Source organism: Diplodia corticola (assembly GCF_001883845.1).
Source record: "Diplodia corticola strain CBS 112549 chromosome Unknown scaffold33, whole genome shotgun sequence".
In the NCBI taxonomy this organism is placed as follows: Eukaryota; Fungi; Ascomycota; class Dothideomycetes; order Botryosphaeriales; family Botryosphaeriaceae; genus Diplodia; species Diplodia corticola.
Window position 1 is genome coordinate 313017 of NW_017971512.1, and position 19957 is coordinate 332973.

The window sequence follows — 19957 nt, forward strand, 5'->3', positions numbered from 1 at the left end:
TCTCAACCCCGCCTCGCCTTCGTCATCGTCATCGTCCGACGTCCGACGCCGTCCAACGGGATCCGAAGCACACGACGGCGTGCCCTCTGCCTTTCACATCTCCTTTTATTTTTTTTTTCCTCCCACCCTTCCCCATATAGCCATAGCCAAGTCCTTCTCATCCCCCTCAACTCAATTCTCCTCCCCCCAGCTCATCCCCATCCACCCGGTTACCCCTCGCAGTCAAAACGCACCCTCTCGTTCGTTGCCCCACCACCACCACCACCAACGGCCCGTGTGCTACAGCGGGATCAGGGGGAGACGAGGGGGAGACGAGGAGATGCAATAGATGTGCTCACGATGCGCGGCGCGGCGCGCGCTCGGGATCAGTACCGTTCAACCACGATGATGATCTCATCTTGCCACGCAGGGTGTGGTGCGGTGCATGTGCCGACCATTATTATCTCGGTCGCGGCGACGGTTCCTGGGTCCTGGCCGGTCGTGGGCGCGGCTGCTGCGTGGCGTGCTGGGGTTGTGGTGTATTTATGTGTATGTATAGCACGCGGCTGTCTTCTATGCTGCCCTTAGAACTCGAAGACGCGGCTCTGTTGGGCGCGGGCGCGCGCGCGAGCTCCGGGTGGTAGTAGACTGGTGGTGCGTCAGCGCGCCGGCGGCGGGCGGCGAAGACGGGTCTTGGGCACGACGTCGTTCCTCATCATCGCCGCCTATGAGTAACCACATGGTCAGTCCCACGTCGTGTGGATGCTGTGCTGCATATAGTCGACGAAGACGGCCCCCCCCCCCACCCCACCCCCCGCGTTCTTGGCCGCCCCGTACCTACCGCACGAACATGAAGAAGCTCGTGGCGTCGCGCTGGGCTGGTCGCCCCGTCTCTGGCTGCGGCACCGGCAGAAAGGGCTTGCTGACCGATGACGCCCGGCGTCGACTACTCGACCTTGGCTTTGGCGTCCCGGTAGGAGGCGTCGGAGCGGCGGGAGTAGGCTAGTGGCCCGCCATCGCTTTGAGGTGGGGGGTGGCGTTGGCGTTGGCGTTGGCGGCGTCGACGGCGGAATGCGCCTGGGGGGTGGGGTCGTCAGCACGTATACTCACTTTGGGAAGAGGAAATGTTATTGTTGTTGTTATTTTACGGCGGAGAGGTAGGTGAAAGAGACGGGGGAAGGAAAAAAAAAAACCGACATACACCCTCACGACCCGTCGACAGCGGCTTCTCACACACACAACACATGCAGCCCCCTTCCCCTTCGCAATGGCCGCATTTCGCCTGCGGGGCGCGTGCAAAGTCGGTGCTCGTCGGCACCCACACATGGCTTCCAGGCCCCAGGTGAGATGCTGAGAACAGAAGAAGCAGCAAGGCGGACGACGGTTCTGTTTAAATCAAACCCATGCTCTACTATTTAGAGAGAGCTCTCGTAGGCTGCTGGATCTCTCGTGGAGTCGCCAACCTGCATGTCGACAGTGTACGGTTCTGGGGAAGGGTGTGGCGCGGGGAAAGATTTCCCCTCCGGATCGCTTCTGAGGCGGGCGCGGGGAAGGAATGCCGCGAATGCTCAAGCAAGCACTGCACGCTCTGGGGAAAGAATTGCCCGCCCGGCACCCCATGATGCATCAGTTGTCAGTTTTGGGCGACCATTTGGTGTTGAGCTGCTGCCATGGGGCCCAGATGCTCAACTCGGCTACCCCGCACGGCACTGGCCGCATCGACGTCAACGTGGCGCGCCTGGAGTGGACTGCCCCTCTTGCCTGCCTCAGAGGCGGGCGTTGTTTGGCTCACTCCGGGAGAGAAAGCCGCAAAGGAAATTGGTGTTTGGTCTCTGTCTCTCTAAGGTCTCTACATCTAGCTGTCTCGCGGCAAGTAAGCGGTATTTGTTGAATCCAAAAAAAAAAAAAAAAATTTGAACCTTTCTCCAAATGGGACACTTTATCCAAACGAATGCTCCCGCCCTACTCTCCTTCCCGATCTCCTGAAATGTGGAAGTTTCTTCCTTCCTTTCGTCCTTCTTTCTTCCAATCCCACCTTTATCCCCTCTTCACGTTCCTCCCTCCATCCTTCCCTCCCCTCCTTCTCCACTGCCCATCCCATCCCCCACCCCCCCTCCTCCTCTCCCTTCCCCTATCCCGTCTCTCCACCCCTCCGTCTTTCCATTCACGCCCTCCTCTCCCACGCCGTCGCCACCAACTCCCAATACCTCTCCGGCTCCAACCGCATATGCCCCACATGCGCACTCCCCTCAAACACCGCCCTCTCCACCACCCACCCCTTCCCCTCCGCCTCGGCCGCATGCTCCTCCACATCCGGCGCCAAAATGACCGCATCCGCCGACGAATAAACATACAGCCGCGGCGCCTCGGCTCTCAAATACACCCCATCATTCAGCCGCTCCCGCATCGCCATCGACACCGTCTGCACCCCCAACAGCGGCGGCAGGTGGAAAAACACCACCAGCAGCACCGCGATCAGCGCCTGCAGCGGCCAGCGCGCCAGCGGGAAGGAGGGGAGCGCGAGCGACATGGCGGCTAGCCCTTGCGCGAAGCGCGACCGCCCCGGCGCGGAGTCGTAGATGACGCTGCGCGCGGGGAGGGCGTGGCCGGTTAGGGAGCGGTACTGCGTGCAGAGCATGGCGAGGTGGCCGCACCCGCCGTTGGAGAGGGCGTGCACGAGGAGGCCGCCGCCGCCGGAGCGGTCGGAGCGGTCGTCGTCGGTGCTGGTGCTGCTCGTGGGGACGTAGGAGCAGATGGCGGCGAGGGCGGGGGCCAGCTCGCGCTTCTGCCGGGACGCGGGGTTGAAGAAGAAGTCGGCCGTGGCGGACGTGACGAGCAGGATGGGCGAGGCCGGGTACAGGGTGCGGTAGTAGGTCGTGTATTTGGCCACGTGCTTGGGCTGCGCGTCCATCCACGAGCACACGAGGATGAGCGAGGGCGTGCCCGTGCTGTTGGGCGTGCGGGCGGCCGTGGCGGGCGGCGTGGGCGAGGCGGTGGCGGGGTCGTGGAGGTAGGTTTTGTGGTTGAGGCGTTGGAAGCCGGGGAGGCCGGGGACGGAAGCCTGCGGCTTGTTCGGCTGCTGCTCTGTTGTGGCGGTCATGTTGAGGTTGGGCCTCCTTGGTTCGAACGTCTTCTGGCTTTGTGTTCGGTGGTTGGATGGTATGTATGGTGCGCCTCCGGGAATGACGGTAGAGACAGTGAGGGTTGGCGAAACAACGGGCGTCGAGTATAGGGACGCCGGGCAGCAGCAATCAGATCACTAATTTCTACGGCCAACGCCGAGGCGAGCAAAGTATTTGGGGGAAAAGGGTGGTGTGCAAATTGCTTTTTGGAAGCCATTGTTGCTCCGTCTCGGGCACTACTCACAAAACCTCAGCTCCGGTGTTCGGCCGTGAAATTGCACTCGGTGTTGGCTCCACGCGAGTCAGCGTGACAGACGCCCCCGACTGGCAAGGTTTCAGCTTCAGCTCCGACCAGTCGCTCACCCCCGCCGGCGAATAGGAGCTCGCCATTCGACGACTCGGCAACATCAACGTCTTTTGTCGTTGGATCTCGTCTGCCGTGATGGTTGATGAAGTCCTCAAACTTCTGCTTGACCGTCGACTACAAGTCCACACCCTCCAGATTCTCCCTCAGACTTTCCTCCAGTCCCTTCCATCCCGGCCTTCCCATGTCTTTCAAGAGCTGCTCCGCCTTGGCCGCGCCGACAATCTCGCTCAGATCCTCGCCCTGCCCGTCCCTATCATCGTAAAACGTTTTCTCCGGGTACATCTTCCGCAGGGCACGCAACAGCGTGTTCCAGTTGAACCTCCCCGCAAACCCGAAGATGCGTTCACCATTGAGATCCGGACGCGTGAGAGCGGCAACGTGCAAGCGAGCCGTGTCCTCGACGTTGATGTAATATTCTGGCGGACGAGAGGGCTCAGTGTCAGCATTCCGGGCACGTATTGGGAAGGGCAAAAAGAAAAAAAGAAAAAGGAACAAACTCACGCGGCACCACGGTCCTCCACCTGTGCTCGGGCACGCGGCCAGTGGCGAGAGCAACGACCCAACCCGACGTGGTCGGATGGCCCTGGTTCGCCGGGTCGAGGCTGCGCCCGAAATTGACATTCGGCAGCACCGCGTTCACCCTAAACGCCGGCCCGTTGTCCGCCACCCACGCCCACACCGCGCGCTCCGCCTCCACCTTGCTCGCCGCATACACATCCATCGCCCGCGCCGCAACGTCCTCCTCCTCCCCCTCCCCGCCCGCCGCATACGCCCTCCCCACCGCCCCACCATTCCACGTCTCCCCATCCACCCGCCCCCCCTCCACCCCCGGCGTATACGCCGCCAGACTGCTACTCGTATACACAAAACACTTGCCCTTTCCCCGCCCTTCCCACTCCCTCGCCGCACTCCCCAGCGCCCCCACCGCGCCCCGCACCACCGCCGCCACCACCGCGCGCGCACCACCGTCTCTCCCGCCGTCGTCATCCATGACGCTCGCCACGTGCACCACCCCGTCCACGCCTCGGACCGCGTCGTCGTACGCGCCGGGGACGGACATGTCGGGGACTTGGGTGAGGGAGAAGGAGGGGTGGGAGGAGGAGGGGGAGGGGGAAGATGGATAAGATGATGAAGCGAAGTGGCGCTCTAGCCAGGCGGATCGCGCCGTGGAGCGCACGGCGGCGCGCACGCGGTACTGGCCGGTGAGGAGGAGTTGGGCGCAGATGTGCGAGCCGAGGAAGCCGGAGGCGCCGGTTACGAGGATGAGGGGGAGGGGGGAGGGGGAGGGGGAGGGGCCGGGGCCGGGCGGCGGCGGCGGGGCGGTGGTGGTGGTGGGCGACGGCGACGACGACGGCATTGTGGAGGGGTGGCTGGGCGGGTGGTTTGCGGGCTGTTGGGAGGGTTGGGGGTATGTATGTCGGGAGCGAGTGGGTGAGTGCGTGTGTGGGAGAGGGTACCGTTGGGGCGGATAGGAGCGTTACGGGCAGACGGTCTGGCTGGATTTCTCGATTCTCGGAACAGGTGGTGGTGGGTGGTCTGGACATTTTATATGCAGTCCCCCCGGCCCCCACCGGGAAGGATTGCATCCCGGTTTGATTGGACGAGGGGTTTCATGTCGATTACAGCAACAATACCTGACCGTCGTGGGCGCTGTCGTCACATGGCCCTGGGAAGCTTCTCAGGAATTCGTGAGCCAGAAGACAAGGTTGGTCAGATATTCCGGTAGCTAGTGATGTGAGCTAGTCGAGTGATCATTCGTCAGGGACCGGGGATGAAACAAGAGAAGACGCTGTTGCTTGGGTCCCCAAAAGTGCGTAATGAATCTCAGAACGTGTCCTTAGCGAACCTTCCTCCAGCTCCCATTTATCCTACGCGTCGCGTCGCGTCGCGTCGATATCCACGCGCCAGCACATGACGCAATCGTCCGCCGCCCACCCGCCCGGCCCGAGCTTCTCCCGGCGCTTGCCTCCCCGACCGTATTTCCTCCCCGTCCCCGTCCCCTCCACTTCTCTCACCACCGACCACAACCACCACAACCGCCCATCCACAACGAAAAACCATGGGCAACGACGGCGGCTCCATCCCCACCCGGCGCGAGCTCGTCAAAGCCGCCGCGCGCACGCCCTCGACCGCCGAGCTCAAGGCCGCCGCCGCCGAGGCCGAGCACCACCGCTGGACGACGTGCCCGCTGTCGAACCGGCCGCTGGCGCGGCCCGTCGTCGCCGACGCCGCCGGCCGCCTCTACAACAAGGACGCCGTCATCGAGCACCTGCTGCCGCTGGCCGACGCCGACGATGTCGCCGCGCTGCGCAAGCGCGACGACGCGGAGAGGGATGTGTTGAGGGGGGCGGTCGCCGGGATTAGGGATGTGGTCGAGGTGGGGTTTTGTGTGGAGGGGGAGGGCGAGGGGGAGGAGCGGAGCGAGGGGGAGGGGGAGAAGGTGGCGGCGAAGGAGGAGGCCGGTGGCGGTGAGGTTTGGGTGTGTCCGATTACGAGGGAGAGGCTGGGGCCTGGGTCCAAGGCCGTGTATCTGGTGCCGTGCGGGCATGCGTTCAAGGGGGAGGTGATCAAGGAGGCGGGTGGGGAGAGCGTGTGTTTGACGGTGAGTGGTGTTGGTTTTTTTCTTCCCCCTGCGGCATTGCGTTGTACCACGTTTGAGGGGTGGGTTGGCTAACGGGTCCCAAGTGCAACGCGCCGTACGCGCCGAACGACGTCATCCCCATCGTGCCGACCGCCGAGGAGGACATCGTCCGTCTCCAGCTCCGGGTCAAGACGCTCAGGGAGAAGGGTCTGACGCATTCGCTCAAGAAGGCGCCCGGCGGCAAGAAGCGCAAGAAGAACGGCGACGACAAGGACGCCGACGCGTCGGCCAAGAAGGAGAAGAAGAAGAAGGCGGCGGCCGCGGCCGATGGCATCAAGAACTCGGCCACGGCGTCGCTGACGGCACGCGTCCTGGCCGAGCAGGAGGAGCGCAACAAGCGCCGCAAGATTGAGAACAACGAGAACCTGAGCAGCCTGTTCAGGAAGGACAAGAACGAGCCCGGCAAGAACAGCGACTTCATGACGCGTGGCTTCAACATCCCCGCCCACGCCAAGCGCTGAACAGAGGGCACGACATGACATGTTATCACTACAGGAGCATTGCAGGCGTTCAGGCAACGGGTGGTCACGTTGAGATACCAGGCGGAATGAAACACTATCAACTTTTCTACTCGTCTATTTGGGCTCAAATGTTTGATTTGACCGCAGCCGCGTCTGTGGAACTGGACTACCGTAAGCTGACGACACGACTTTGATATACGACGAGTAAAACTGGGCGAAACTGATGGACGGCACGGAAAGCAGGGGACGACTATGGCGAGAATGTTGGTGCTGATGCATCATTGAATGGGATGGTTCCTTTTTTCTTCATGCACCACACACACGTCACTCATAGATCAGTGCGGAGTGGGGGGGTTGAGGGAGAACCGCGAGCGTCGACTTACCCTATCCTGTTGCCCGCCTCGTCCCACTCGATCTTCTTCCCCGTCCGCAGGCTCTCCTGCAGCGCCGACGCGATCTCCATGCCCTTGACCGCCACGCCCAGCGGGTAGGGCAGTTCTTTCCCGTCGAGCACGGCGTCGGCGTAGACGCGCAGCTCCGTCACAAAGGCCTTTTCGTAGCGCTCGTAAAAGTCGGGCATGACGTCGTTGCCGATGCCGTTGCTGTTGGCCTGCACGATCAGGTCGCGGCGTGGGTGCAGGTTGATCTTCAGGGCGCCGTCGGTGCCGATGATCTCGGTGGGGTTGTCGAAGCCGTGGTGCATGATGCGGCTGAAGAAGTAGTAGGAGATGGGGGCGACGGCGCCGGGGGCCGGCGGGTACCACTCGACGCAGCCCGTGGCGTTGTCGACGTCGGCGATCTGGGCCAGCTTGTGGTGGCGGGCGATGGTGCCGATGGCGTGGCACGACTTGGGCCGCAGGTGCGGGCCCAGGAACGCAAAGGTCAGGTCGATGTCGTGCACGGCCGTGTCGATGAAGATGCCCGGGTTCGCCATGACGTAGCGCTCGTAAAACTCGCTGTCGTCGTACTTGTCGCGCGTCTCGCTGCGCACCACGACGGGCGTGCCGATGCGCCCGTCCCGGATCTGCGCCACCGCGTTGAGGTACGAGTCGTCGAAGCGCCGCGAGAAGGCCGTCATGACCTTGAGGTGGCGGTACTCGGGCTGCGAGGCCAGGTCGACAATGGCCTGCGACTCGGCCACCGACATGGACAGCGGCTTCTCGCACAGCACGTGCAGCCCGCGCTTGATGCACGTCGCCACCTGCTCGTAGTGCAGCAGCGTCGTCGACGCGATGATGACGGCCTCCAGCCCCGGCTCCGCGATCATCTCTTCGAACGACGGGTAGACGTTGACGCCGTACGGGATCAGGGCCTCGTCGGCCCACTCCAGGTCGGCCGGGGCGGGCGAGCAGGCGCAGACCAGCTTGGTGCGGTGGACGTTGTGCAGCGCGTTGAGCGCGTGTTGGCGCCCGATGCGGCCGATGCCGACCACGCCGATGGCGAGCCTGCGCGGCTCTGGCCGCTTGTTGGCGCCTGTCGCCGACATGGTTGCGGTACAGTTGTTCTTAGTAGTGAGAGCGGGGTTGGCGACGTGGTGGGAGAGCGTGGGAGCGTGGTGTGGTCTTGGTACGTGCAAGGGAGGGGTGTTTGGGAGTCAATTGGGAGCGCGGCTGTTCATATAGCTGCGGTTTGACGGCGTCACACGGCCCATGGGGCCATGTTGTTAGTGGAGGTGGGGTTGAACGACCGCCGCCTCCGCGCCGGACAAGCGTCCTGGACTTGGACTGCAGGAGGATGGAATCCCCGCGGTGGGGAAGCTGCCACTAGCACCCCCAAGATGATGTGGCCGGCCAGGTCGTGGCGCCTGCACGGCGGTTGCGGCCACGAGGGGAAACGGGCGAATGGGGTAAGAATGCCCCGGATCGCCGGCGCGTCTCGCGTTACAACAGCCCCTCTGGGTCTCTCCTCTCCGCATCCACCATCCGTCCCCGGCCCATCACGACCCCACGTCCCACACGGCCCGACGCGCGGGGCTCAGAGCTCCGCCGTGCGCCCAAGTCCGCAGCCAGCCTCCGCCTCGCCGCCGCCCTCCGTCCCGCCTATCAGCAACCACCGGCCATGACTTCTTCAATGGCCCATCACTGGCGACGAGGTGCTTTTGCTAGGAAACAGCTGCTTCGTTACATACAACCACACTGGTGTGTCTACGAACAGATCAACCCCGACAAGATCACTGAGACGACAACGGTACAAACACGCTCAGCAATGCTATGGAGAAGGGCGCTTCAAAATATTGCGGCACTATGACATTGACTAAGATGCTGAATGCCCTTCTTACGGCGGCATCTGCGTGGCAGCTCTTGAACATGAACAGTCACGATGACTTTGGAATCAATGCGCCACCTCAGAACAGATTCACCTGTCGGTTGATCGCGCACTGCACGCCGATCAGAATAGCGGGCTACATACAGATTCTCCGGTCATATCCAAATAACCAGACACAGATCGATAACCTGACGCACCAAGCAGAGCATCTACACGATTGGTATGGAGAAAACGGCCCCTATTCACCTCTATCACAGACACAGGCGACCAAAATGTGCCGCCTGTACCTAGCCTGTAACCGCTTGTCGGACGCAAAAAAGCTATGGCGACCTTGTTCGGGCAGCGTTCGAGATGCTCACGGATGAGCTTCCCTGGAACGATGGGATTGCATACTTCACTTTAGGATCGTGTCTGATGAGGCTGAATAATGTTGAGGATGCAAGAGCAGCTTTCTCGCTTGTCGAAATGGATCAGGGAACGTTCACCTGTCACGGATGTCAAGTGACCATCCCGAAATTTGCGCGGATTTGCTGGTGTAAGGACTGTCCCTGGACATTCATGGATGAGGGCTGCTGAAACGACGTCAAGTCTGGTGGAGTACTGAAGAGCATGATCTGCGGCCGTGATCACGATATCGTCGAGTGGCCAGGCACAAATTCGATGATCGCGAAGATGGACATCAAAAATGGATCCGTGATGGTCGGAAATGAGAAAAAACAGATAGGAGACTGGCAAAACGAGATGAGGCGATTTTTCGAACTGGAGATACCCAAGGACGAAGGAAGCAAGACGAATCGCCAAAGCCGCAGAGGTATACTTGTTAAGCATTGGTCGGCATTGAAGAAAGATCTATTCCGTCAAGATTGCTTGTGATATCTACGGAAAAGAGGTTTCACTTCCCAAACTTTGGGTTTCAGAAATTGAAGAACTTATACACGCGGTACCGCATTTTCGAAATGTTATTTCATCATCTCACATCGCTCGGTAATTTGTTTAGCAAATGGATAGTGATATTGCTTGTCTAGCATAAATCGTTACATATGGAGAAAGAAAAGGTTCCTCGTGCCCGTATATCCGAAAAGGTATACTTTGAAAAAAGGGGCGCACCTCGCTCCGGGAGAAGTTTACGGCTCTGCACCACTCGCTCATTAAAAAAAATTAAACAAAGGCCAACAAAGTGAATGAATCTCGGGGTATCGCCGTCCATGGTCGCCATCCAACCGCCTCGACCGACCGTCTCTCTCTCTCTCTCTCTCTCTCTCTCTCTCTCTCTCTACCAATGCAGCGGCGTCTCATCCGACGCCCCATCGCATTTCGTCGGCCCATAATCATTCGTCGACGCACTACTACTCCTCCCCGTCCCCTCACCACCACACCCGCCACGCCCATGCCCACGCGGCCCCGACCCCGGCCCCGTCGCCGGCGCCCTCTCCACCTCAACCGTATACTCGCGCTTCTGCGTGATGCGCCCCAGCTCCCGCAGCGCGTGGTCGTGCGACCCGCTCTTCATGGGCACGTCGCTGTGCCGCGTCTGCCCCGGCACGCCGAACTCGCGGCGGTCGCGCACCAGGCTCGAGTGGTGGTGGCTGTTGTTGTTTTTGTTGCCGTCGCTGCCGCTGCCGCTGCCGCCGCCGATGTCGTGCACGGCTTCCTGCGCGATGTGCCGGATCAGGTTGGCCATGGAGAGCTCGATCTTGAGCTTGACGATGTAGGCGACGGGGTGGAATTGCAGGAAGACGGCGCCGTTTTTGAGGAACATGGTGCCGATGATGAGGAACTGTGGGGAGAGGGGGGAGATGTGTTAGCGCGGTGCGGGCCGTGGGGGTGGGAGATGTGAGGGGGGGTGGGGGGTTGGGCTTACGTCCATGCCGACGGAGATCAAGGCGATGCGGGTGTTGAAGGCGGCGAGGCGGTTGTATTTTTGGAGCCCGTTGGCGACGAGGCGCTTCTTGACTTGCACGATGAAGAACCAGTTGAGGACGGCGTCGTTGGCGCCGATCAGGACTTTGGTGATCTGTGGGGGTTTAGTCCTGGTGAGCTGGTGTGGGGCGGACGTGGGGAGGGTGGAGTGTACATACCTTGTCCCAGATGTTGTTGATTCGAACAAAGGTGTCGTTGACGCCCAGGTGGCCGGGGATGAAGATGCAGAAGACGGAGATGTTGATGAGGGTGATGAAGCAGATTGTCGTGATTCGGATCTTCCGAAGCAAGGACTTGTCGGTTGTGATGATGGCGATGCGGTTGATGATGATCTGGAGGATGAACTGGATCTCAATGACCCAGAGGATGACTGGACGGCGGTCAGCAGGGCAGCGGGTTGGCGGAGAGGGAGCCAATGCGTACCGATTGAGAAGTATGTGCCAAAGGCGGATTTGATGTAGCCGAGCAGGAACAGCCAGGCGATGATGCCCATGGCAGCGTTGACGACCAACTCGGACCAGACCATCCACACGAACAGGTTGCGCAGCGGGTTGCGCATCGAGCTCGTGACTTTCCAAGCATCCCATGCTGTCAGGTAGCCGAAGCCAATGGTGAAGCCGGCGGCCACGCAGGCGATTTTGATATCCGTCTGCGATGCTTCGGCCATACTGGTGACGGAATTGGATCAAAAGAACGAGAGACGGGGTCTGAGAGACAGAAAAGAGCGGAGTGGACCGTCAGCCAGTGTCCGAGCCCTGGTTGTCATGCCGGGCAGGGGTTTATGAGAACACAAGAGGGTCCATGGGGAAGTATTCCGGACAGTGTTCGGGGATGTTGTGGGCCTAGGCTGGGTGCATGCGGTTCTGGCTACGGCCCTACTATCGTCTCGCGGCGGGAGGATTGCCGGCGCTCGGGGCTCAGAAGGGACGCGGCAAGCGGTTCTGCTGCCTCTTTCGGCGAGCGGTTCGTCCTCCAGGCTCGGGCCTGAAGATCAAGCTGGTTGTTTTTCCGCGATTCATTGCCACTTTGTCAAGAAATGGGCGCTGATTGGCTGCAAGGGAGCACGGAAAATTCGGCAGGGCTAGACTGGAGCAATTACGCGCGCACACTACTCTAACGACGGGCCGACCAGAGCCAACGCTCGCCTCGCATAGGGCAGGGAGGCTGTGGAGGATTCTCACGCGTTCAGGATTTATGGCATCAGCCGTTTCCTGTAGATTACCTAGTGAAATCCGCGTGGGAAATCCGAAGGCCGACCAAGACGGCCAACCCACAATAATCGACTGACGATACGCAAGATTGCGATAAGCTTGCCTGTCGCCTCGTGGTTAAGGCTAAGAGATCAGCTTCCCCACCCCGTTCATCGATGATTTTCAGATCTACACGAGGTCCGGGGAGGCACTCCGGAAATGCAGCCCGGGAACAACGTTGCTGTGTTGCAGTCTGTGCAGCATGAGGTGACGAACACTGGTCGGACCGAGTCGGGCTGCGGCCCGCCTCCCAGCTGAGAGTCCGCGCACTCTTTCTTACCTCTTCCGGCTTGCCTCAGCCCGGTAACGGCGAGCGGCAGAGTCCACCATCTCGATCCGTGGTGCTCGTCGGCTGGTGGCGAAGTGACAATTGCAGCGGGCTTACCGAACCCCTATCCCGTGACTGGTTGTGGACTCACTCAAGCTGTAACCCAATTTCGGAGTGGAGGTCGTTCATGCCTGTGGAGCTTCAGGCCCACGCGTCTCGGCATAGCCCGTGTATACTCATCACTCTTCGCCAGTTTCTATAAAACACCTGCCTGGTCAGCTTCCACCGAGCCCATGCATCTTCCGAGCTGTTCACCCACTGGGGAGGGCGGCATCTCTAGATGATCGACGTCCTTTGTCTAAGACGCCATTTCCTTTTTTTCCTCTTCCTCTCCTTTTCGGGCTGATCTTCGCTTCTGAGCAGGTTTTGGCAACCGAGGCCGAGCTCTGATGGAGCAACAACGAAATTCCACCGAGACTACCTACCTAGCCCAATACATAGTACCAACAATCGGTGGACCACAAAGCCGACTTAATAGATCAGCAAAGAACTAAGAAAGTATATTCGTACATCCAGTGCTTCGATCGATTGTTTGGTTGCCGGGAAACCGAGCGAACACCCCACGCACCAAGGGAGCCTGGCGAGCCCACCCACCAGACGTTTATGGGCTGCGCAGGTACATGGGCATATGTGTCTAGGAGGGGTGGGCAATGGCCTCAAAGTCTCTGGTTTGCGATCTGTCGGTTTTTCATTCAGCTCAGCGGCCAGTTCATCTCACTTTGACAGCTCTTATTGTACGATTGGGAGGTCGCTTGAGCGAGAAGCGATTACAGATGAGTTCGAGCGCCTCTTGAGCATCCACTTATGATTGGTCGGGAAATTGGAATCTATTTTCTTGCACCTTTGGCAAGTGCTCGGACACATCAAACTCATGTCAGATAGGTTTTTAGTTAAACTGGTATTCTCAAGAATAGATTGTTACAGGGAGTCTAAAGTTGCTTTGGGGAAATGGTTTAGGGTGGCTCTAAGTTCAGAATCTCAGATCCTGGATCCCTTTTGCCGTGTCGACCATGGTGGAAGGGAATTTGAATGAAAGCGTGGTAGCTGTGGTGATACCTCCTACAACCAGTATAGCAAAGGCAACAAAAGGCAGGACTCGTCGGCAAGTATTACTGACCGAGACTGTTCGACGCCAAACTCAGAAAATATGTAGAAAGCCCCAAAGCCCGCTTGTACCATTAGCGGTATCTGAATCGTTGTACCCCATACCAAAGAAGTCTCGTCAGACATCCCCCCATCACTCGTACCTCCTCTCCCACCGCAACCCGCCAGCCGCCCCCGCAAAGTCCTTCTGATCACTAAACGCAATCCGCCCCACCTCCTCCTCCGGCTTGACGTCCTGGATCCTCACCCAAACCCCCCGCAGCGCCCTCGCCCTCTCCGCCGCCGCCACCCCGCTCCCCCCAGCCGGCGCGCCCGTCACGTACGCCGCATCCCTCGTCAACCCCGACACCCCGCCCAACACATCCGGCGCCCTCGTCACGGCCGCAACAACCACCGTCGCGACCGCACACACGGCCAGCACCGTCGTCGCGGCAAGGTACAGCGCAAACCACGCCGGCTTCACCTCGTACCGCGGGGCCGTGTACTCTTCCCACGTGCCGGACGCGTTGCCGTACTGGTTCGCATAGTACCACGGCTCGACGACGTAGCGGGCGACGCCGTCGGCGCCGAGGAAGTTGCTCGCGTTGAGCGAGGCGTGGTAGAAGGTGTTGACGACGAGGGCGAGGCGGGCCTCGAAGACGGGCAGCGGGACGCCGTCGTAGTCGGCCACGTCGAAGCCGTCGTCCTGGAACGACGTCGGCGGGTCCTGCAGGTACGACTCCAGCCCCGTCGGCGTCACCGGGTGCGCCGACTGGATCGTGTCCGGGATGTACATCAGGTAGTTGCCCGTGAAGGAGGCCCGCAGGCTCAGCGACGACCAGTTGGACGCCGCCGTGTGCAAGGGCGTGGCGCGCATGCGCGTCGCGGAGCAGGGAAGCGCGCCGCCGCGGGTGCTGCGCGTGCAGAGGACTTCGGTTTCGACGTATGTGGCTGATACGGGGCAGTGCGTCATCCGGATTTGGGAGTACATGTTTGTGGCGGTGCTGCCGCGCGTGCCGAAGACGAGGATGGCTTTGTCGACGGGGTTGGTGGGGATGCTGAAGGGGGTGGGCTCCGAGTGGTTCGCTTGCTGGAGGATGTCGAAGAATATGTTGGCGTAGTCGCCGGCTAGTGGGTTTTCTGTGAAGATTGACGTGTTGGTGCTTTTGTGCATGGTGAGTTTGCCTGGGTTTTGCTGGAGCCATTGCGAGCCGTTGAACCAAGGGGAACACTGAGAAGAGGTATTAACCAAAAGGCTCACTTGGGTCATCAACGGGTTCTGGGGACTTGCAGATAGGGTCTGATAGACTGTTTGTAAAGATAGGCTGATGTTGCCGACAGAGGACTGTGGTACGCCGCGAATCGTATGGCCGATCAGGGACGAGTATGGAGCTATTTCAGTTTGCGAAACATCAATCCACGCGCCCCTGTCTTCCTCGTTGTATCCGGGCAGCAGATGGAGAAACGGGATCCGAACATTTCCCCAAGGGTCACTCTGTGCAGATTGGGCAGCTTGCTCTTCCCCTCCTAACCTTTGGACTGCGGCGTCGAACCCTGGACTCGTGCCTTTGGAAAACAAGACCGTAGCATCGAGAGAGGAGATGGCGGCATCGACTGCTCGGTGCAATTTGCCTTTGGCCCACGTCGATCCCGAAGCCCCCACGAATGGCGAAGCTGCCATGTTATCAAAGAGACTCCCGGACGGGTAATACGACAAAGGATAGTCGCGATGCTGTTTATGCACTTCAGGCTCCACGGATCGAAGTACTGCTTGTCCACCGGCGGGGCTCAGACTCCATATTACGACGAGAACAGCCGTCCAAATGCCGAAGATGCGGTGGCTGAAGCATCCACGAAATGTGCTGACTAAAGTTTGGCTGGTAGTAAGGATTTCGAGAGTCTGTTCATCGGTCAGAGTGGTATGAGCTCGGATGAAGAGGAACATTACTGCCTACCCCGAGCATGGTTCCCCTTTCGGCATAGTACAACGCAGCAGCTTTGAGCATGGCGCCCACTACGGCGGCGAAAAGAATAGGCCATAATGTCGAAGCAACCTTTATTGCCTGTATCACTCTATCGCCCACATCGTATTCAGGATTTTCGGGTTGCCCGTTTAGCCTGAGAATAAATACGCCTAACGCTATATCCAATGTTATTTTTCAACCATCGACGCTAAGTGGCGGTAGAGGATACCATAGAAGCCCAGTGGAATCAACAAGAGGAGTATACTGGGTAGCAGACGCATAAAAGTAGATGGAGACGAATCTTTGAGTGTGCTTGGTGATGTGGGCCAGTCGGCACGGGACATCTTTGGAGGCTTTGAAGGTGGCTTTGCTATGACTGCTGAGCTATCAGTCGCGAAAAAGTTGGATACAGTGCCGACATACTGTTTTCCTCCTGAAGGAATGGCTCTTCAAGGGAGCCGTGAGACACAGACTGCATCTCAGCGTGATGCGGCTTCCTCGAACGATGCATGACGCTATACGAGTTCTGTGCCGAGAAATCTGGCTATGAGCCTGGCAAATTTACGCAAGGCTGAAGGGTGAGAGTAGAAAGGTCCGTGGGATTGGGACAGATTAATAGGACTGCGGCTGCAGGGATAAAGAACATGCGGGCGCAGTAAGCGCATGGTATGGGGCTGGCAATCCTTCGGACAAGTCTAGCCTGAGCTGTGGGACATCACCACGTAGACTCGCAGTGTGGGGGCGGAAGGTTGCGCCAAGTCCGTCTGATCGGCCTTGAACTCGGATGCGAGGCGGGTGCCACCACAGCGAGGACGAGAGAGCGCATGCGTATGCTTGCTCCCCAAGAATGTAGACATGCGGTATCATGAGTGGCAAATCATCCGTGCGTGACGGTGTAGTGCGGGGTCTGTACTACTTTGCTGCCTATTCCTGGGTGTGATCCTTCTCCGCCGTTAGTGGTGGCTGTGTTTCGTGCGACAACGGGAACTAGGTTCTAGCTCATGCTGTGACGTCTACTCCGGATATGTATAGCTCTTTGCATTGCACCACTGCAATCCGCACTACCTTAACTCGAAGCAAGTCTTAATTCTTCACTGTAGCGAAGGAGTGATGTGCTGGGACGAAGAGCTGTATGATTAATCATCGTTCTCCATATCATCTCTGTGCCATTGGCTAGGTAGCAACGCAAGGCTGGGTAGGAGCCACGACTGTTGAATTTGTCAGGTCTTGGCGCGGCTTTTGTGTATTCAGCCTTGCGCCCACTGATCATTCTGGCCCCCATGGAGTGCAGATCATACATCACATTGGTGTATGAGCGACCATGAAGCCGTTGGTCCGGTGATCGGCCTATCGTCTGCCCGGCTGACGAGCAAGGCTTTGGGCGAGGTCTTGCTGTAACATGCCGATTCCGTGGTCACTGCGTAAGCCTTGGCTTCTCCCGTAGCATCACATGGTGTATTGGAAGAGATTTAAGCCAGGTATATGCCTTGTTACACAGCCTTGTGTCACACAAGACTCCAATCGTGTATGATTAGAGAAGATGCTGTGGCAGGATGATGCGACCATGTGCACCACAATCCATCTGACTTGCAGCCTTGACTCGAAGCGCTTGGAGTGAAGTGCAGCCTCGAAATAAGCATCGCTGATGTATGAAAGCCTATCTGAGACTCCCCGAGTCGTTTCTACTTGCACTCCTCTACCTCAACTTTCAAAATGACTTCGATACAGAACGCCGTGTCAATAACCACGATTCATGTCCAGCAATCATGGAAGCAGGTCAGGGACCGAACCAGCGCCATCAAAGCCGAACTGTCTCACGAAGAAGTCAAAAGGTTGTGCACCGCCTGCAGTATAATCGATTTCAACTTCAGCCTGGCGGGCACAGCGACGCCGAAGAAGAAACTTGACTTCATCTGGCCCATCAACCATGTCATCCTGCAGCGCGACTCTTGCAACTTCTGCAGGCTGGCCTTCGATGCGCTTTCGACGGAGCTCAACGACCCGCTCAAGGTGGAGAAGATCCAGGACTTCATCCAAGACGATCTCAAACGAATGTCTTTCCGGCACTGGGTCGAAACAAAATACAAGTGGAACAACCGGCTTCTGACAAAGGGGGAAAAGATATGGCCGTTTGGACATAGCAAGAATCCTCCCGAGACGCGAGAGGCTGTGAGAGAGATTATCGAAAAAGGACGGGAGGAGATGAAACATCTGGAAAGTGACAATAATGACGTTGCTGCAATGATGGTCGCGGGCGCAGCAGCTACTAAGGCGGGACGTTTGGCAGCCGGAGGGGGGAAATCAGAGGGAAATGTGATGTTGGCCGAGGCGGCAGAGGGTATGATGTGGACGACTGCCGTGTACCAATCGGGCAAGGCCACCAACCTGCCTTGTTGGATTGTTGGGACCGTCTCGCGCGGGTCGATCAAGATTGAGGTATGTGCGAGGGGAAGGCAGCCACGCGCGTCCTTGAGCGTGCTCCGGAACTTCAACATCAGGATCCAGAAACAACTTGAAGATCTTCGGGACTGGGACTACGCTCTCCAAGTCCAGCCCAGGATTAATCTCGAGCTCGCTAGTGTATTGCTTACCGCCTGTGTCAGAGACCACGCATCTACTTGCGGTGGGGAGATTTTCAGAGCGTCTCCGATACCCATCTTCGGTGGTCATTTCCTTCGCCTCATCGACCTACAGCACTCTCGACTCCAAAATTTCGACGCACAGTCGCTTCCTCAGTATGCCGCGCTCTCCTACGTGTGGGGAGGAGAGCAAAACAAAGTACTCGAACGCGGAAATGTGCAGCAGTCGTACCGGGTGGGTGGCTTTGTCCAGGAAGGTTTGCCGAAGACGATATCCGCAGCCATCCACATCACCCGCAGTCTTGGCTTGAAATATCTCTGGGTCGACACCTGGTGCATCGTTCAGAACGATGACCATGACCAGTCTGGTCAGATCCCCCACACGGATATCATTTACAAGTCTGCCGCGGTTACATTGGTAGCTGCCGATGTAGATCAAACGGCTTGGAGCGGCATCACAGGCGTCACTGAACACACTTACCGCAAGTCTTTCGACAGCCAGATATTCAGTGAGATTGCCCAGATGCCGGCAGTTCGCGGGCTGATTCCAATCTCGGTGAAACAGGACCTGTCGACGTGGGAAGCAAGAGGATGGACGTTCCAGGAAAAAGTCTTGTCACGCAGACTGCTCGTCTTCAGCGAGGGGTACATGGTGTGGCATTGTCGAGGCTGCATTGCGCGTGAAGACATGACCAATCTGGCTGCGGGGACGGACCAGATTAAACCGCTCCTTCAGCCCATCTTCCAGGAGCTCAGCATACCTGACAGGTACAGCGTCCTACCAATAACCCGCCGAGGATTCTACCGCCGTTCGAAGACATTTAAGATCTACGCGATGCTGGTAGAGCAGTACACTGGTAGATCATTGAAAAAGGAGCGAGACTGTCTGAAGGCTTTCACGGCCATATTCAAGGAATTTTCGAGCGCCTTCCAATGCGAATTCATATCTGGCCTACCAAAGAACCTCCTCGACGTATCGCTGCTATGGCAGCCTGTTTCACACGATCTCAGTCAGTTTCATCGCCGCGATGGTTTTCCCAGCTGGTCCTGGGCGGGCTGGACAGGAAAGGTACGCTACGACAACACTTTCGACATCCACACCAGCGACAACGGCGCCCTCGTTCAGGCAATCACGGAAGAAGGCCTCGAGCGTGTCCGACCACTGGTCTTCTTCTACAGGGTCGACGCAGACGCAGCTTTCCATCCCATCGGACTACTCGAGCCGCTCTCCGTTTCGGATCTGGTCCCACACGACTGGGAGGCCAGAAAGCTTCCCAAAGGACAGCTTGTGAGGATCGAGAAGAAGCTGGATATGACGGATATTGGTTCCTTTAGCAATTCCATCTGCTTTGAAAGCACCGTTGCGGATTTCGTCGTCGGGGAGCCTGAAGCGCGGACGGTGAGGTGGCGGGTCAAGGGTGGCCCCGTCAAGGAGAGGGAAGAACAGTGGCAACCTGTCAGATCGGATGCAGACGCGCCCAAAGTTGGCTACGTCAGGATCCATGGCACGAGCTCTACGGTTGGGTGCCGGTATCAGTTTGTTTTGCTCTCGGAAAGCCAGTTCTTTGGAAGCGAGAAGAGAGTCGAGGCTATGGGATATACCCTTTACAACATCATGGCAATAAAGCGGGTAAAGAAGTATGGTGGAGTGTGGGCTGTTGAGAGATGTGGCGTTGGGAAGATTAGGAAGGATGCGTGGTGTAAGGGAAGTCCATGGCGAGAGGGGTTTCTGCTAAAGTAGTAATATCGGTTTCTCATTAGTAAGCTTCAATCAGCCCTACTGTAGCGTTGTCGATTTGAAATGTTGGAGGGGGGTCATCGATTGAGCGGGCGAGGATTCGGATGAATGTGTAGATGAGTGCTTTGAACAGAAAGGTGCTTTGTTGTAATGCTGATCCAGCCTCATGACCTCCGCACGCCGCAATTGCCCGGCGATGCGTACTAAAGCTACCCGACGATCAACAACTCTGTCCTTACTTGCACATTCACTCCTCGGGG

General features: G+C 58.5%; 7 protein-coding genes across 7 annotated transcripts; 2 read left to right on the forward strand and 5 right to left on the reverse strand.

The window, feature by feature from the left end:
* Window positions 1-2143: 2143 nt before the first annotated feature.
* Window positions 2144-3079, reverse strand: BKCO1_3300084 (uncharacterized protein; the record flags this gene model as incomplete). The annotated part of the gene is made up of 1 exon (XM_020274586.1): window positions 2144-3079. The coding sequence occupies one exon, from the start codon at window positions 3077-3079 to the stop codon at window positions 2144-2146; it is 936 nt and encodes a 311-aa protein (XP_020129415.1).
* A 503-nt stretch (window positions 3080-3582) lies between these two features.
* On the reverse strand, window positions 3583-4825 carry BKCO1_3300085 (aldehyde reductase ii; the record flags this gene model as incomplete). The annotated part of the gene is made up of 2 exons (XM_020274587.1): window positions 3583-3884; window positions 3970-4825. The coding sequence occupies 2 exons, from the start codon at window positions 4823-4825 to the stop codon at window positions 3583-3585; spliced, it is 1158 nt and encodes a 385-aa protein (XP_020129414.1).
* A 702-nt stretch (window positions 4826-5527) lies between these two features.
* Window positions 5528-6570, forward strand: BKCO1_3300086 (uncharacterized protein; the record flags this gene model as incomplete). Its single annotated transcript, XM_020274588.1, has 2 exons — window positions 5528-6070; window positions 6154-6570. The coding sequence occupies 2 exons, from the start codon at window positions 5528-5530 to the stop codon at window positions 6568-6570; spliced, it is 960 nt and encodes a 319-aa protein (XP_020129417.1).
* A 379-nt stretch (window positions 6571-6949) lies between these two features.
* BKCO1_3300087 (nad-binding rossmann fold oxidoreductase family protein) lies at window positions 6950-8056 on the reverse strand (the record flags this gene model as incomplete). Its single annotated transcript, XM_020274589.1, has 1 exon — window positions 6950-8056. The coding sequence occupies one exon, from the start codon at window positions 8054-8056 to the stop codon at window positions 6950-6952; it is 1107 nt and encodes a 368-aa protein (XP_020129416.1).
* A 2052-nt stretch (window positions 8057-10108) lies between these two features.
* On the reverse strand, window positions 10109-11422 carry BKCO1_3300088 (uncharacterized protein; the record flags this gene model as incomplete). Its single annotated transcript, XM_020274590.1, has 4 exons — window positions 10109-10612; window positions 10697-10849; window positions 10914-11125; window positions 11179-11422. The coding sequence occupies 4 exons, from the start codon at window positions 11420-11422 to the stop codon at window positions 10109-10111; spliced, it is 1113 nt and encodes a 370-aa protein (XP_020129413.1).
* Window positions 11423-13570: 2148 nt separating this feature from the next.
* BKCO1_3300089 (uncharacterized protein) lies at window positions 13571-15858 on the reverse strand (the record flags this gene model as incomplete). The annotated part of the gene is made up of 4 exons (XM_020274591.1): window positions 13571-15316; window positions 15372-15556; window positions 15610-15750; window positions 15804-15858. The coding sequence occupies 4 exons, from the start codon at window positions 15856-15858 to the stop codon at window positions 13571-13573; spliced, it is 2127 nt and encodes a 708-aa protein (XP_020129412.1).
* A 1235-nt stretch (window positions 15859-17093) lies between these two features.
* On the forward strand, window positions 17094-19700 carry BKCO1_3300090 (heterokaryon incompatibility protein; the record flags this gene model as incomplete). The annotated part of the gene is made up of 1 exon (XM_020274593.1): window positions 17094-19700. The coding sequence occupies one exon, from the start codon at window positions 17094-17096 to the stop codon at window positions 19698-19700; it is 2607 nt and encodes an 868-aa protein (XP_020129364.1).
* Window positions 19701-19957: the final 257 nt, after the last annotated feature.